Source organism: Falco rusticolus, chromosome 4, assembly GCF_015220075.1.
Source record: "Falco rusticolus isolate bFalRus1 chromosome 4, bFalRus1.pri, whole genome shotgun sequence".
Classification (NCBI taxonomy): domain Eukaryota; kingdom Metazoa; phylum Chordata; class Aves; order Falconiformes; family Falconidae; genus Falco; species Falco rusticolus.
This window is the reverse complement of record NC_051190.1, coordinates 47157357-47172827: the sequence shown is the minus strand read 5'-3', so window position 1 is coordinate 47172827 and position 15471 is coordinate 47157357. Positions and strand designations below refer to the sequence as shown.

The 15471-nt window shown below is 52.4% G+C and overlaps 3 protein-coding genes across 21 annotated transcripts in view; all 3 read left to right on the top strand.

Moving 5' to 3' along the window:
• TCF3 (transcription factor 3) overlaps positions 1-7569 on the top strand; it is an 80397-nt gene extending 72828 nt beyond the window's left edge. For 16 of the 19 annotated variants that reach the window (XR_005103783.1, XR_005103782.1, XM_037384437.1 and 13 more), the window contains one exon: positions 45-7569. The gene's annotated coding sequence lies outside the window, so the exon portion shown is untranslated. The remainder of the gene's footprint in view (positions 1-44) is intronic. The other 3 variants (XM_037384445.1, XM_037384452.1, XM_037384442.1) reach the window with 1 other exon arrangement.
• Positions 845-7569, top strand: LOC119146593. The gene has a single exon (XM_037384530.1). The coding sequence runs from the start codon at positions 867-869 to the stop codon at positions 2055-2057; it is 1191 nt and encodes a 396-aa protein (XP_037240427.1). The 5' UTR covers positions 845-866; the 3' UTR covers positions 2058-7569.
• A 2565-nt stretch (positions 7570-10134) lies between these two features.
• Positions 10135-12764, top strand: LOC119146642 (cytochrome b-c1 complex subunit 10). The gene is made up of 3 exons (XM_037384630.1): positions 10135-10244; positions 10932-11066; positions 12495-12764. The coding sequence occupies exons 1-2, from the start codon at positions 10195-10197 to the stop codon at positions 11050-11052; spliced, it is 171 nt and encodes a 56-aa protein (XP_037240527.1). The 5' UTR covers positions 10135-10194; the 3' UTR covers positions 11053-11066; positions 12495-12764.
• The last annotated feature ends 2707 nt before the right edge of the window (positions 12765-15471 follow it).

Below are 15471 nucleotides of genomic sequence, written 5' to 3'. Positions count from 1 at the left end.
TTGGGTTTCTCTCACTTCAGGCTTTTGGTTTTTTTTATTTGTAGATCTTCTTGTTCCTCTGGATATGGAGATCTGTAGGAAGAAAACCCTCGGTGTGACCTGCAACCTTCTCGAACCATAAACTTTAGTACTGCTAATACTGACACACATGGACGGATCCTGGCATGACGTAAGGGGTGGAAAAAACACTTTGTCAAAAACAAAATGAAAACAAAAAAAATTGCCTTAAGTATAAAGTGCAGAACAGTCAATACATATCACTCAGTTAGGAGGGGGTGGCGTGTTCTCTTGGCTTGTTCACAAGCAGCCAGCAGCAAAATTGTGCCTAAGCTTGATATTTCTTTTTTAAAAAAAAAGAACATTAGTTATGAGATTTTTTATGTAGAACAAATAGCAATGCCTTTTGGTTTTTTTTAGCTTCTTTTGCATATGTTTTGTAAGCAACAAAAAGAATTTTTTTTTGTATAAAAAAAATGTCTTGTACCCCATGCTTTTCTGCTGCTGTTTCTATAGTTAACGTTGCATCTTTAGGATCAACCAGAATATTAAAATTGTATTAAGAGAGACTGGATATAAAGAGAGGAATTCTCAGATTCGGCTCTGAAAGCCACTAAAAGCGAATGTAGCCACAGCGAGGGGATGTTCTTCCTTGCCTGGCTTGTACCTTCCATTATAAAAAAAACAAACTCGTGCTGAATTCACCATCTCTTTGCTTTGGCCGCTTCTGATTTGAGAAAAGGAAGTTAAACAGCAAAGCAAGTAGCAGCAGTATCCCTCAGCGGTGCTCCCGCTCCCCCTGGGAGGTGACCGAGGTCCATCGAGGGTCTCTGCAAGATTTGCTTTACTGTCGGAGGATCCTGGAGGCCATGGTCCCACCTGGGAGAGGAGGTGCCCCACGGCTGTCCCAGAGCATCGTGATGGGGAGGACGAACTGCCGGGAGAGAGTGGGCCTTGGGGGGTGGAAGAGAACCGAGGGACTAGGGCGCTTCCAAGGTAAGCAACGAAGCCACACGGATGCAAGAGGAAAGCTGGGGCTGGAGGAAGGCACCTCTTGCCCACGCAAGAGCAAATGCCGCTGTCAGGGCAGCACTGAACAAAGAGGAACTGAACAAAGCTGGAGGAGTGGGAAGAGGCAGAGGCGGACAAAGCAAAGGCAGCAGCAGGACACCAAGCCCCCTGCCCCTGCAGCAGACGGACCCGCAGATGCTGGCAGCGGGAAGGGGAGGCATTGCTGCGCTCGCTCCAGCCCTCAGCAAGCCGCCACCGGCAGCAGGATCCCAGTCTTGACGCGGCTGCTCCCCGCACTGGAGCCACCACCATCGGCAGTGCAAGATGCTGCAGGCTTGGGGAGAGGGGTGGTGTCGCACGCCACCTTCGCCCGCTGTCCTATCTCCAAAGCGTCCTTGGAGGCAAACTGGGCTCGGCATGCTGCCTGGCATGCTGTGGGGACGCAGAGTGGCCGCTCTCACCTGAACGTGGGCTCCCCTCTCTGTGCTGGAAAGGAGGGGAGCAGCGAGCGCCCATCCTGTGGAAGATGCTCCAGCAGCCAAGCTGGGCCAACGATCCCTTTGCTCCAAGGGCTTCCCAGAGTCACTCCAGACCGCTCCAGTGTGCTCAGCGGGAGGAAGACCCCTGGCAGCCCCACCGCAAGGCAGGGTGCCCCAGAGATGTGGGATCAAACAAAGAGGTGCTTGGTGGTGCTGAGCTGCGGCAGCCATTCTGGAGTTGGCAATAGAAAAGCGTCCATTGGGAATTTATTCTTGTTTCTTCCTTCTCCTTCCCCTTCCGAAACATTTTGTCTGTGGTTCTTCCGAGCTGTGCCGGCGGACAGGGGATGTTACATCCCATGTCAGCGGTGTCAGTGGTGCTGTCGATGTGGGGCCGGCTGCTGCCCAGAGCTGCCTGGCAGAGCCCAGGCAGGCAGGATAGCTTGTGGGGCACAGGTACGGGCCTGGGGGTACGTGGGGATGGTGAGCACGGCAGGACCACCAGCCGCAGGGTCCATTTCCCCCCTCTGCTTCTCTGGCCTGTGCTCCTGGGGAAGCTGTGTTGTTTAGGCACAGGGAAAGGGAAGGACTGGCAAACAGGATTAGGTCCTGTGGCACTTCCTAGCAACCTCAGGCTTCGGCAGAACCTCCTGGTGCTCCTCTGTGCTTGTAGCTATACTTTGTACTCCAGCAAAGCCTGCGGGAAATGCTCAGGACATCGCTCATCTCCCACCTACACCGGGTACCGTGGGCTCGGCCCCTGTAGCATCTCAGAGAGGAGCCACTTCCAAGTGCCAGAGCTGTACGGGACCATCTCTCCCTGCTGCCCCTGGCATTGCCCTGGGGCTCTGCAACATCCAGCTGTAGCTCTGAGGCTTTTGGGTGCTTCTGGCTTTCCCTGCCCACAGCCCACCGCTCCCACCATTGCTTCTGTGTGGTGAGACCTGAGACCGCAGCAGGCTCCAGCTCTGTCCCCAGAAAGGCTTGGAAAGGTCAGTGGCTGTGGTCCCTGCAGCCCAGGAACACGTGTTCTTCTTGCCTGTGTCAACAGACATATTTCAGCCTAATTAGCTCGTCAGGTTATGACACTCTTCCCCTCCCTTGGGTTATTCTGCCTGCTTAAGCACTGAGCAGTGTGAGACGGATGAGGTTTTCCACCGTGTGTGACAGCCTTGCCCCTGTGGAGCTCCCCTGCAGCAAAAGCCATGTCTTCCTGAAGCATCCTGCTGGGTTGGGTCGTGCTTCAGATGCTGGAGCGAGTTTGGTTTTCGGGGATGGTAAAACACGCAGGGAGGGGGGCAGTGCCCCTCCATAGCCTGCCAGCTGGGCCCAGATGCTCAGACAGCCCCGACTGATGCTCTGGGGTAGGAACTGGGGACGCATCGGCTGCTCTCTGCAGCCTTAAGAGGCTGCTTCATCCCGCAAACATTTCTGCTTCATCAGCAGGATGGTGCTGGACCCAGCAGGGCGCTCGCTGCTTGGGGTTTTCTGCTGCCTCAGTGCTGCTGCCCCAGGACCAGGGAGGGATGGAGCAATGTCCCAGCCCTGGCAAGCTTGAAATGGTATAAAAAAATTTGAAAGTGCTTCCCCAACACTTCCATTTTGCAACAAGAATTTGAGTAGCAGTCGTACAACTGGATTTAAAGACAAGAGATTGTAGTCAACAAAAGTCCAGAAAGTCAGCAAAATTGGAAAATTGAGAAGATTTATGATTTGTTCAAAATTTTGCTGAACTCCTTCATCCCTTCCGAGTCCTGGCTGATGCTCTGCAGGCCAGGGGCGACTCCTGATGAGATGCAGCCTTTCCCGTCATCCCCAAGCCACCAGGCTTTGCAACAGAGATGGGGCTTTTCATCTGCATTGAGGTGATTTAGGTGCTGTTTACTCGACAACAAAACCAGCTGACTTCTGTGGCGAGGCTTGGATGAAGGTCCTTGAGCTTAAAGCCCCAGTGCCAGGGTTTGGAGGAGATCTTAGATCCTCCAGCAGGGAAGTGTGATGTCAGGGGCTGGTGGTGCTGTGCCCGGGAGCTGCCTCCATGCCACAGGGTGCTTTGGGTGCTGTCGTGCTTGCTGTGGGTGCCTCGGTGGCATCTCTGCTCTCCAGGTGCACAGGGAGCAATTTTGGAGTGCAGCAAGGAAAAAAATAACTTTGGCTTGCCCAGTGTGTTTGGCGCAGTGTGAATGTGGTGCCTGTAACCTGCTAGGGAAAGTGGCTTTTCTGAAAATGATCAGTCAGGTGCTGTCCCAAAATACCACCCTGAAATACCAGCCTGTTGCAATGAAACTCTCCTCTTCAGGTGTCACGGTCAGGGGGGGCCAGGGTCTGCGCCCTCCCCAGCCCCCGGCTCTGCTGACATTCAGCCCTGCAATCTTAAGGATCACTTTTCTCTCCAAACCGCTTCTCTTGTGTCCCTTGCACCAGTGCTTCTGCAAAGAGAGGTGTCGCGGCTGGGTGACGTGCTGCGGGGTGGCATTCAGCTTTCTGCTTCCTCTCTCAGCCTTGCATGCGTGGGGCCTCCTGGGCTGTGCGCCCCTCGTCGCTGGGGGCCACAGAGCCTCCACAAAGGGTCCTTCATCAGAGAGAGAATTGGCAGAGGGGCCGCCTTCCCCTGAGTGCATTGTCCTGTTTCTCCTTTCCCAGGCTGCAGTAGCTGAGCTGCATCGTGGTCAAACAGCAGAACTGGGGTCTGTGGTGCAAGGGACCTCCTCTTTCCCCCCTCCCGAGCTGCTCCCTGTCTCCCTGCACATCCTACCCGAGAGCTCTGCATGCCACCAGGTGCTGGGGAGTGTCTGGAATCCAGTTTATTAACAGTAAAAATTGCAGATTTTTGTTCGGGTTTTTCCCCCCCCCCCTTCTTCACCTGCTTTTGCCCCAGAGCAAAACAGCTGCAGCCTCCCAGAGACTGCACCTTTATGGTCTCGTACCGGCCGCGCTCGGCATTGTCGGGAGGCGGTGGCAGTCTGCCTGCTCCCGCTGCCAGCGCCCCTGGGGAGCAAAATTCCAGCTAACCCCCTGCTTTGGCAGTTGCTCCCCTGCCTGCGACCCACTAGTCAGACCTACTGGCTTGAGTTCAGCTCCAGCTCTTTGCCAACATTTCCTCGGGCTCTCTGCTTGTACGGCTCGCGCTGGTGTCCTCTGGAGGTGTGCTGGCAGGAGGGACAGGACCTGGGACATCAGGGTCCCAGTCTGTGCCCCTCCTGCCTGTGCTGAGTGGCAGCCTGGGAGCAAGGGGTGCAGCAGTGGCTGGGCAGACGGTTTGCAGGCGTCGGGGCAGTTGATCTGGCTGTTGGGGGGCAGGTCCCTGCCAGCCCCCCATGGTGGGGTTGACTTGCTGCCCCATCCCTGTGCGCCGTCGCGCCAGGGCCAGGGATCTGGATGCTTTGCAGTTGGGGTTTTTGCCGTCTCCAGCAGCGAAGTGCAGAAGCACGATGTGAAACCTCCCCGGCTGTGGCTTCAGCGAGCCGGTTTCCCCCCTAGCCCCTCTGTCGGTGATGAGCCCGTTTCCTAGAGGTTTTGCACTCTCTGCCTGGTAGCAGTTGAGCAGGAAGGGCAGAAGCAGGCTGGGATTTCCCCAGGAGTCTACAATTTCAGGTTCAGTGCAGAAGCCGCTCTCAAAGGTCCTTTGTGTCTCATGCGTGTACCCAGTGAAGCCAGCAGAGCCTTTGGGCCCTGGACGCTTGCAGCGTGCTTCAGCGCATCCTCCCCGTGGGCAGGCAGGAGGCCCTTGAGAGACAGGAGGCTTCTGAAGCCCCCAGTCCCCTGCACCCCTGAGCTTTGGTGCCATGGGGAGGCTGCCAGCTCCAGTGCCTGCGGCCCTGTTGTGTGCTGTGCTGGTGACTGGGCCAGCTCCAGTTAAAGCGAGCCCCTGGTGTGGGGTTTGAGCAAAGAGCTGAGAATGGGGAGGTGAGGCAAAGCTGGCACTGGAGTTGGGCCAGGGCAAGCCATCAGCCCCCGAGGTGCAGCGCTGGCTAACCTGGAGCCAGCTGTGGCCGCTGGATTCCCCTGTTCCTGCTCGACACCAGCAATAGCAAGACCTGCTTTCCATATCACAAGCTTGCACAAGTTCTTTACCCTGTTAAATCCTATGCAACCCCCTCTCCTCTCCCCTGGGACTCTCCAGATCCCATCCCATCCCATTCTCTGTGCTCTTGCCCATGACAAGTTCCCACTGCCTGCTGCTCTCAGGGTCCAGCTTGATTTCTAGCAGCTCTGAAAGCATTTCAAGACTTGTGCCCTGGAGCTGGGCGGGTGGTGGGGTGGACGAGGGCTGAGATGGTGGGAACACTCCTTCCAGCTCATGCTGCAGGAGCTGAGCACTGAATTGGAGAAGGCAAGGCCTGGTCCTAGGGCTCCTCCATGCACCCTTCACCCTCCTGTGCCTTCTGCTCAACGCTTGGTGGCTCGCTGCCAGCACCCTTCATCTCACCCAGCACCCCTGAACGGAGATGCTGTGTCCCACCTTGTTGCTCCCGGGTTCTGTGGACTGTTTTGCTTATGCCTAAGCCTCAGGCTTGGCTTGGCTGCCCTTCCTTCAGCTGCCTCAAGCCTGACGGTGTGTTTCCCTTCCTCCTGTGCTCCCCAGTCTCTCCAGCACCTCTGAGCCATTTTCCTTCTCATGCAACCACCGTGGGTTTCTTCGTGGCTGGGGCAGAGCCTTGCCACCAGCTGCCCGGAGGTGGGAGGGTTTGGGAGGTGGACACTGCGGGTCAGTCCTGCGGCACAGCTGTCCTTGGGGCAGGCGGGGGGGGAACAGGGTGCTCGGTGCAGAGGTTCAATGATCTTCAGGGTGATGCCCCCCCTCTGGGGAGCCAGCAGCTGCAGTGCCTTTACCTGCGGGACTCCCGCGTGAGCCGAGCGTGGAGGTGGGCTCTGGGCAGGAGGGGGGTGCAGGCTGCAGGTGTCCTTTCTGCTGGACCTTCTGCGTCCATCCTGCATCCCACCCTCAGGGGCAAGAGGCAGCCCTGCCATGGGCCTCTGTGCTGGTATTTCTATTCCTCTTGCTTTTGTACGCCTCTTGCTCCTCAGGTCTTGCAATACCCACCCCGGTCCAGCCAAGCACCCACCACGGAATAAAATTTGTGCCCCGTTTCTTGGCACAGCGCAGCTGCCGGCACCAGTACGGGAGTGCAGAGGAGTTTGTGCTTCAAAATGGGGTGTCCTTTGCTGAAGAGCATCCCAGAGCCCCACATCCCTGGGCTGTGCCCGGGGGGACCGTGGAGCTCCCTGCAGCAGCGAGCTGGGAACGCCGCGATTCCCCCTTCCTGGTGCCACGTCTTCCCAAATCACTTGAAACCCACCAGCTTTTTTGAGGAAACCTGGTAACACGGGGCCTCTTGGGGAGGGAGGTAGCTGTGGGAAGCCGTGCACCCTCCAACCGGCGGTGCTTAATGTGTCGGGAGAGGAGAAAGAGGCACCTGGTGAAGTGGAGCAGGGATGACCCCAACCACATGCTTGGACCTCGTGGTCTGCAGAAATGACCCATTTTTATGGAGGGCTCCAGCTTGTTGGGGAAACAAAGTGTTACTGGGTTGCTCTTTCTATATATTTTTGTAGGACGGGGCGGGGGGTGGGAGAGCAGATGGGAGATGCCTGCGGAAGTTTATTTTTAACCCCGTAGAAAGTTTTGGGTTGTTTTTGGGTTTGGGTTTTTGGCCTTTAAAAAAATGGTCCTTGCTTTTGATGTTTATGCTGCCTACCTGTAAATCCAGATGTACTTAAGTGGCTGAAATCCTTGTTCTTAAATCAGATACACATTATAGTTTTGAACTATATATATAGTAAATATATATATATATATGCCTAACCCAGCAAAAAAAAAACATTAAAAAAATAAAGTATTTGGGGGTGGGGAAATGTGTTGTTCTTTGAAATGAATCACAATTGGGGGATAAAATTGTGTTTCTGAGTGCCTCAAGATATGAATTGTTTTCATTTTTTTAAATAATTTTATACAAGTGTCAAAACAGCTGGCTGGATTATTTGGAATTTTTAAATAATCCTAACTTTTTTAAAGTAGATTTTGAGAACTGTCCTGTATATAACAGTAATGTAGCAATAAATGTGACATTTTATAACAATATTACTTTTTTTCCCCATATCTGTTTTTCAGATGTTGTATACCTATGAATGAAAAGTTGTAATAAAGGTTTTACCTTGTACTAAAAAAAAAAAAAAAAAAAAAACAACGACGAGACAGGTTTTCCGACACTGTCCACTCTCGCTGCTCCTGTGCTCTGGGCACAGGTCTTGCCCACCCAAAACCATGAACTCGTGCACTGCGAGTGCTTCTGACCCCCCTGCACGTGGCCTCTGGTGAGGGTCTCCAGCGCGCTGCCCATCACCGTGGGATTTGGGCACTTACCCCTGCTGTGCTCAGTGGGGTCCTTTACTGCCTCTGGGTGCTGCTCTCGTGGGGCAGGGTGCCTTTTAGCCCGGGTTACACGTGGCAGGGATCTCTTCTTAATTTTTATTGCTGGAAAAATGTGCGTTGAGAGTGCGGCCCCTGCCTGGCTGGAAGGAGGGGGTGCTGCAGCACGGCGGCTTGGGCAGCATCCAGTGAGGGTGGTACTGGCAGGGCGCAATTTGGAAATCGGGTCAAACTCACCCAGCCTGTACCAGGAGCCCAGCACAGACTGGTAATGCGGGAGACAACGTGGCAGAGCATTGACGAGGGTTTAAACCTTGCAAGAAGGGGCTGGATCCAGTACCAGGAGACAGCCCAGCCTCGTAGGTGCTCACCCTCCCAGACTCATCCATGGGGGGAGGCTCTGCCATGGCGGGGATGAATCATGTGGGATCTCCATCACCTTCTGCCAAGGGCTCAGCCCTGGCCACAGCATCTTCAAACCACTGCTGTGGGGCTGAATCATGTGGGGTCTCTCTCCATCACCTTCTGCCGAGGGCTCAGCCTCGGCCACAGCATCTTCACACCACTGTTGTGGGGCTGAATCATGTGGGATCTCTCGCCATCACCCTCTGCCGAGGGCTCAGCCTCGGCCACAGCATCTTCAAACCACTGCTGCGCTGTGCTGCCCGGCCAGGCTCTCCCTGCTCTCAGCCTCCAAGCTTCACCGCGCAGGTGTTGCCCCCCTCATCGGCAGGTATTCCCCCCCAAATCATCATAGCATCAGCCCTCGTGGTGGCTGGGTTAGCCCTCCACCAGCAGCTCGCTCAGTGCGTTAGAGACAAACTTTCGGGGGGAACCAGAGCTGCATCCAGGAGCACCGAGCCCTCGCGGATCCTCTGGGAGACCCTGGTTCTGAAGAGGAGATGCTGCCTGGGAGCATCCCTCCTTTCTCCCTTTTGTTGCCTGTGCTGCTGCAACTTGGGACTTGTCAGCATAGGGCTGAGCTGGAAAACCAGTCCAATAACTGGGCAGTGGCTCTGGCCACCAGTTGAATCTCCCTAAACCCTGGCTGCCCTTCTCTTGGCAGCGAGCAGCTCTGAGGCCGGGCACTGCCCTTCCCGAGCTGCACCGAGTTCATGGAATGAGGGTCCTTTCGATTCTGTGTCTCCTGGTCTGGGCTGACCCTCATCCTCTTCGCCTTCGCTGCCTTGATTTAAAGAATCAATTAGCAATATTCGAGTGAGCGGAGGTTATCTTTATTCGGCAGCGCTGGGTGCATGGGGGATCGCTCCACCAAAGTCATGCACCCCGAGGGGATTTTTCAGTCCCCTCTTTATACAAGCAACTCATACATATTCATTAATTTTCCATTAATTCATTTACATATTCATTACAATTCCAGAAAGTCATTTACATAGCTCACTAAACTAGTGACCATGATTTAATTCCTTGTCTTTGCCACGTTGTATAAACAACAGGAACTTAGGACCAGATAGCCTTTTTAAAGGTGACAAATCCAAGGACTTAGCAATTAGTACATCCCTCATGTTAGCAAGAAGGGCCCTTGGATGTTTCCCAACTTTCAGATAAACGTAAGTACATCATCCTATAGATAAGTGATACATCATTCATCATTCACCCTCCCTTGCACCTCGGTGGCAGTGGCAGCCCAGCCGCAGGCAGCCCAGCGCTGCAGGATCCCGTGTCCCCCGGGATTTTCTGGAGGTTCACGAGGGGCTGAGTGGCCCCGGAGCGAGGCCTGGGGAATGTTGTGGGATTGGTGGTGGGTTTAGGACCCTCTGCTGAAAAAGCTGGCTCAAAACCCCCGGCCCTGCTGGGAGAGGCTGGGCCGCAGCCGGGAGGGTTTGCAGAGATACTGGGGGGCTCAGCGTGGGGGATGAGGGGCAGCCCCAGTGCCATGCGGGGCCAGTCCCACCCTCTGGGCTCCTGTCCCCCCTCCACCATGTGGACAGCTTGTCTGAGGGCTCCTGTCCCCCCACCACCATGGGGACAGCCTGTCTGAAGGTTCATGTCCCCTCTTCAGTGTAGGGACAGCCCGTCTGAAGGCTCCTGTCACCCCACCACCATGGGGACAGCCTCTCTGAGGGTTCCTGTCCCCCCTCCAGCACGGGGACAGCCCGTCTGAAGGTTCATGTCCCCTCTCCACCATGGGGACAGCCTGTCCCGGCTCCGGCCGGGGCCGCACGCCTGCGGGCCGAGGCGCGGGCGGGGCCGTTGCCATGGCAACGCCGCCCGGCTCAGGCAGCGCCGCGGGCACCCGGCCCAGCTCCCGGGGTCCTTCGAGGCGCGGCGGCGCGGCCGCGCGTGCGCAGCGGGGGTGACTTTGAGGGCGGCGGGATGCTGAGCAAGCTGGTGGGGCCGCGCTACGTGCAGCTGCTGCAGAACTGGTGAGGCCCGGGCCGGGCTGCGCCCCCCGCTGCGGCCTGCGCTGTCCCGTCCCCTCCCCCGGCCGCGGCCTGCAGCCCGCGCTGTGTCGTGTGTGTCGTCGCGTCCCCACTTCCCCGCCCGGTGCTGCTGTCGTGTCGTGTGTCGGCCCCCCCCCCCCCCGCCCGGCGCTGTCGTGTTGTCTCCGAGCCCCCCCCCCTCCCCGGAGCTGTCCGTCTCCCCCTGCCCTGTCCCCAGCCCCCCGCGCACTGAAGGGACATCCCGAGCTCCTTGCCACCCCCTGCGGCTGGTGCCCCCCACCCGTGTCCCCGTGAGGGCCGCTGGCCCCGGGCTGGGGGGGGGGGGCGCAGGGGTCCTCCCCCGTGCTCCGGCTGCTTGAGTGTGGCAGGCCAGGGCAGCCTGCAGGCCGAGTGAGGGGACACGGGCTGTCACAGTGGGATAGTTAAATAAGTGTCTTTTCTTACCTTGGCAATGCCCTTTTAAATAAAAGCATATTAGCCTCTTCCTGTTAAGTGTCTTGACCACTCTGGGCACTAATACTTTTCTCTGTGTGAGATTCAAGACATCTGCCGGGCATTTTTCTCGATGGCAATGACTTTCCCCGGTACCTCCTTCAGCACTTGCCCAGCCTTTCCCAGTGGAGAATTAATGTCGTTTACCTGCACGTGTGTGTCTCTCTCTCTTTTTAGGACTCCCACCCTCATTACATGGGGTGGTGTAGCTGGTACTGGTTTAATATGGTTCACAGACTGGAAGCTGGTTCTTCAGTATGTTCCCTACATCAGTGGCAAGTTTAAAACTGAAGACTAAGCTTCCCTCTAATGGTAAGTTTTGTTTGTGCATCTCTTTGCTTAAGCGGTAGCATGACATTAATGTGTCCTCTTTGGCCAGGGCACAATCTTATTGTTGGTCCAAACCAGACCTGCTCAGTTTGATTGTTCAGGGCATTTTTTAGGGATTTGTTTTGTCGTTTTTTTTTCATCTGGCCTTACAGAGCACCAGGAGGATGCAAGAATATGTTTTTCAAGTGATTATTTTGCAAGCAATGGATTTTTCACCACTTTAATAGGTTCTTGAAGTTAAATCAGGTGTTCTGCAGTAATTTGGAACTTGGCCGGTCTGTTTACTTCTGTTCCCTTCCGTTCCTAGGTAGAACAGCTTCAAGCTCATGACTAGTTTTGTTGCTAGGCAAATTCAGACTCCTTTCTGTTCTTTGTAACTGTTATCAAAAGTTGAACGTTCAGAGCTGGTTGCTGTGTACCACAAATTAATTGGAAAATTGGCTTTCTCACAGTTTTTTTTCCCCCTTCTTTAATTGCATATGAAATGTGCTGTTCTGAATCTTCTATAAGACTGACCATCCACAGAGCTAGAGCAGCTGTTGGACAATACCTTGCTGGGCTTCTAAATGCGTATCTGTGTGGTAGGCAGGCTTAAAACTTTTTTATTCCTTGCCACAGATAGAAGGCAGTTTGGAAGATTTTTGCTTTGCATTAAAGGCTGCTGATGGGTAAAAGGTCCGGAGGAAACTGCATACATTTCAATACTTGTTTTTTCTGGTCAGAATAACAGTTACATTTAAATGCTGATAAAGTAAGATACTCGCCTTCAAGCTACACGGGATTTTATAGGGAAATTAGTGTGTCTGGAAGTCACAGAGCAAATTGTTAGTACTTTTGTAAGTCTCTTTTTCCAGAGATACTTGCTGCAGTTTAAACAATTTACTGTGTCTTCCCCATTTTCAAAATACATATCACACAGATCATTTGTGTAACCAAAGGATGAAAGAAACCTTTTGTGAAAGTCAGCTGCACTTGTAGCATCTGGAATGACTGTAGATGTTTACAGACCAGTCAGTGGAAAAGCTTTTGAGTTATGTAGAGGCAATTAAATTCTCTAGTAAGGGCTTTCTGTACTTAAAAATTGTCTTAGCCAGTAGTAAGTTGGATCAGGGATACATTCCTGAGAGCACAGCTTGTGTTCTGTGTTTTGAAGCAAGAGCTTTGTTGTGTCATTGTGCATAAATCATCTGGGAAGAGGCGTAGAGAAAAAGGATGTTTCTTTGGTGGCCTGTGATTTCTTCCAAAGAGACTATGGGCCTGCATGCCCGCGTTCTGCTGCGCCTGTACTAGCTTCTGTCACAGAAACTTCTTGCCTGGATACTGGAGGCTTTTGAAATCTGCCTGTTAGTGTTGGCTGCTGTAGCACTTTGCAGGAAGCACTGCTTAATGATTGCTTTGTGTTTATTGTAGGAAATTTATTGCTGGATAGAATGTTTTGGAGTCATCCGTCCGCTGAGATCCTGCTTTGAGGTGAACTTGAAATGCCCAGTACAGATTCTGCAACAGGTTGTGGTGTCCCCCTCTCTCCCATGAACAGCTGTGACCGCTTGATTGTGAACGAATTTAATTTTACTGACCAGCCTGTCTAGTACTTTTCCTCTGATCACTTTCACAGCAGATCTTTGTCCTAATGGGAGTTACTTATAAACCTGATGTACAAAATAAACCAAGTCAATGATATTTTGGGGGTTTTTGTGTTACCTTCGTAGTTCACATTCTTTAGACTAGACTCCTGGTTTGGGTTATGTCTTTTTTTGGATGTGTGCCTGAAGGAAGGCCTGCTGCGTGTTTGCGTCTTCCTGGGCAGGTTTCTCAGGCATCAGCCAGTGGCTGCTGGATTTGATGAGCCTTTTGTTTGTCCTCAGATCCTTGTTGCTCATCGCTGTTAATACTGCTGTAGTTCTTCATCTGTTCTTGGGGACGTGTTGATTTTAAGCTAATCGTTCCTAGATCGGTAGCAACTGTGGGCTCAAGTGTGCAACCAGTATCGCGGAATTTCGTGGTAATGCACATTCCTGAGGTTTGTTTCTTTTTAACATCAATCTGTGGACCGCGTAAACTGTCTGAATGGGTACACACCATTTTAAAGCAGTGTGCGCTGTCTGAAGAATGGCTAGCTTTTCTGACTTAATCTAGGACTCAAGGAAGGCAGTCTGCAAACCCTGGGAGGTTTTCTGTCTACCAGGGTGAAAACCAGTGGTTTAGAGAGCTGCTCAGTTACTTTCTTAATGTGGGTTTTGAGTAGGAAAAGAGTATGTATCAATACTTTATAGGTGTAGTTATATTTGCCAACGTAAATTGGTGATGAAACAACCCACTACCAATACCCTTTAGATGAAAAAGTTTTTAGCTGTTAGGAAAAGGAAGTACAAGGATTATTTTTGATCTGGTCTCTGCATCTAAGTCACGGCAGATTACTTGGATTTAGGGGGGAGGGTGCATCCCTTTCTGCAAAGACCAGAATTTGCAAATAAACCTCTCTCTGTGTAAGAACAGGATCACTTGTTTTCTCTCTGTTTAGTGCCAAACTTCACCTTGTTATAATTTTCTGGTTGTAATAAAAGGTTTGAATCTCTTTAGGGAAAAATCTCAGTTGTAGCAGCTGTGGTGCTCGGGTGTCACCTTCAGGGCTGAAGGTTTCTGAGTGATGTTTCTATGGAAAACTCATGGAAAACTCTTGTAAAACCTGCCTAAACAGTGGCACTGTGCAGGATGCTTGAACTACTTTTTAGCAAAATAATTTCTTTAGCATTGCTTCAACAGCACCACCAATAATTAATTGGGGAGGGCAGGGAATATAATTTTCACGTGCAAAACTCACCTTGCTGCCCTGCTGTGTCCCATAAGATGGGACAAAAGCTTATGGCTGAATGGGATAAGCGTGCCATTTCCTCAGGCTGTCCCACTGCCCTGCTGCAGCAGTGGTCCTGAACTCCTGGCTGACTCCCAGGAAGTTTTTCTCGGTGGCAATGCTTGACAGCAACAGCCTTACGCTATTTATAGCGATATTGATCCATTTTCAGCCAAAGTACGCCTTGGAAGTGGTCATTATATTAGCTTGCGCTTGCATGTCATCAGGGTTGCGAGTTCAGAATCGAACAATTAGAGTCTCTGCTCTTACTTTCCTGTTTAACATGTCTAGACAGGATGGGCATAATATGCTGCTGCCTTTAGAAATGACCTAGTTTTGGCTTGTTCCTGTGGGGTGGGAGAGCCTCTCTGCTCGCATGGCTGAGAGCTTTTCAGGCCTTGAGCCGAGGGTCTGTCTGTGTTGCCTGTTCCTCTAGGGACCCTGATCTCATCTGGCTGCAGTCCTCGTTAGTGAGAGTTACCTTTAGTGAAGCCCCAGCGATAACATCGTGCACGGCAGATAAGATTAGAAGATACTTAAAGGAGAAAAACATGCCTAAAATACCAACCTGCACAGGCAGGCACTGCAAGAACCGTACAGGCTTTAGATTTGTTTGCCCTTTGGCGATTGTTTAGCTGCTTGTGTTTTCTGCAGCATTTCAAATGATAGCTTTGTCTCTAACGCTAGGATTAGTGTATAACTGATTTAATTTCTAGTATTTCTCCTTCCACAAGACCAAGCACACTTCAGAAATATGCTATTACAAGTATCTTGTGCATTCTTGGGCAAATTTCTGTTAAAATTCAGATAACTACTGTTCAAGCATCATGAGTGATCTTTCTCATTTTTAATATTGTAGCATTGCCTCTTTTCTGACAGTTAAATATTTTTCAGAATGAGCTAACCAAATGTCACATACATTTGTTAAAAGACAATGACCCGACAGAGAAGCTTCTCCTGCAAAACCTGGCGAGTTCCACTGGAGGGCACAGTGGCAGCTGAGCTCACAGGGCTTTGGATTTGCAGAAATCAAAAAGCATCTTCAACTCTGGGTTAACGATGTAACTTCAAACCCAACTCCAAGAAAAGGAAAGCTCGCATTCCTGCCTGCCGTTCTGGGGCATCTGTCCATGCTGGTACCTCCACTGTACTTTCATCAGGAGGGGTATGAGTGGAGATGGGACAGGGCAGTTGTCATTGCAACCACCTCAGCACTGTCCATCTGCTACATTCAGCCCTTGTCTGTCTCTTCTCCTGGACCAGCCTCAGATTATGCCCCTCTCCAGGGGCTGGTAGGTTGGGAACTCCCCAGTGAATCCTGCTCTGGAATAGGCTCCTCTCTTGGGCCTGGGATATGTGGCTGCGGAGTGGGAAGCTTTCAGCTGGTTACCTGCAGGGCTAAATTGGGGTGTTTCTCCTGTCAGGATATCCTGTGGCATGCTTCCATGGCTGACGACAACTGACCTGGGTGATTTTTGGATTATCTACTAGTTCTGGAACAACTTGGGCTTTCTGGCAGCTGTATGCGCTTTCAGC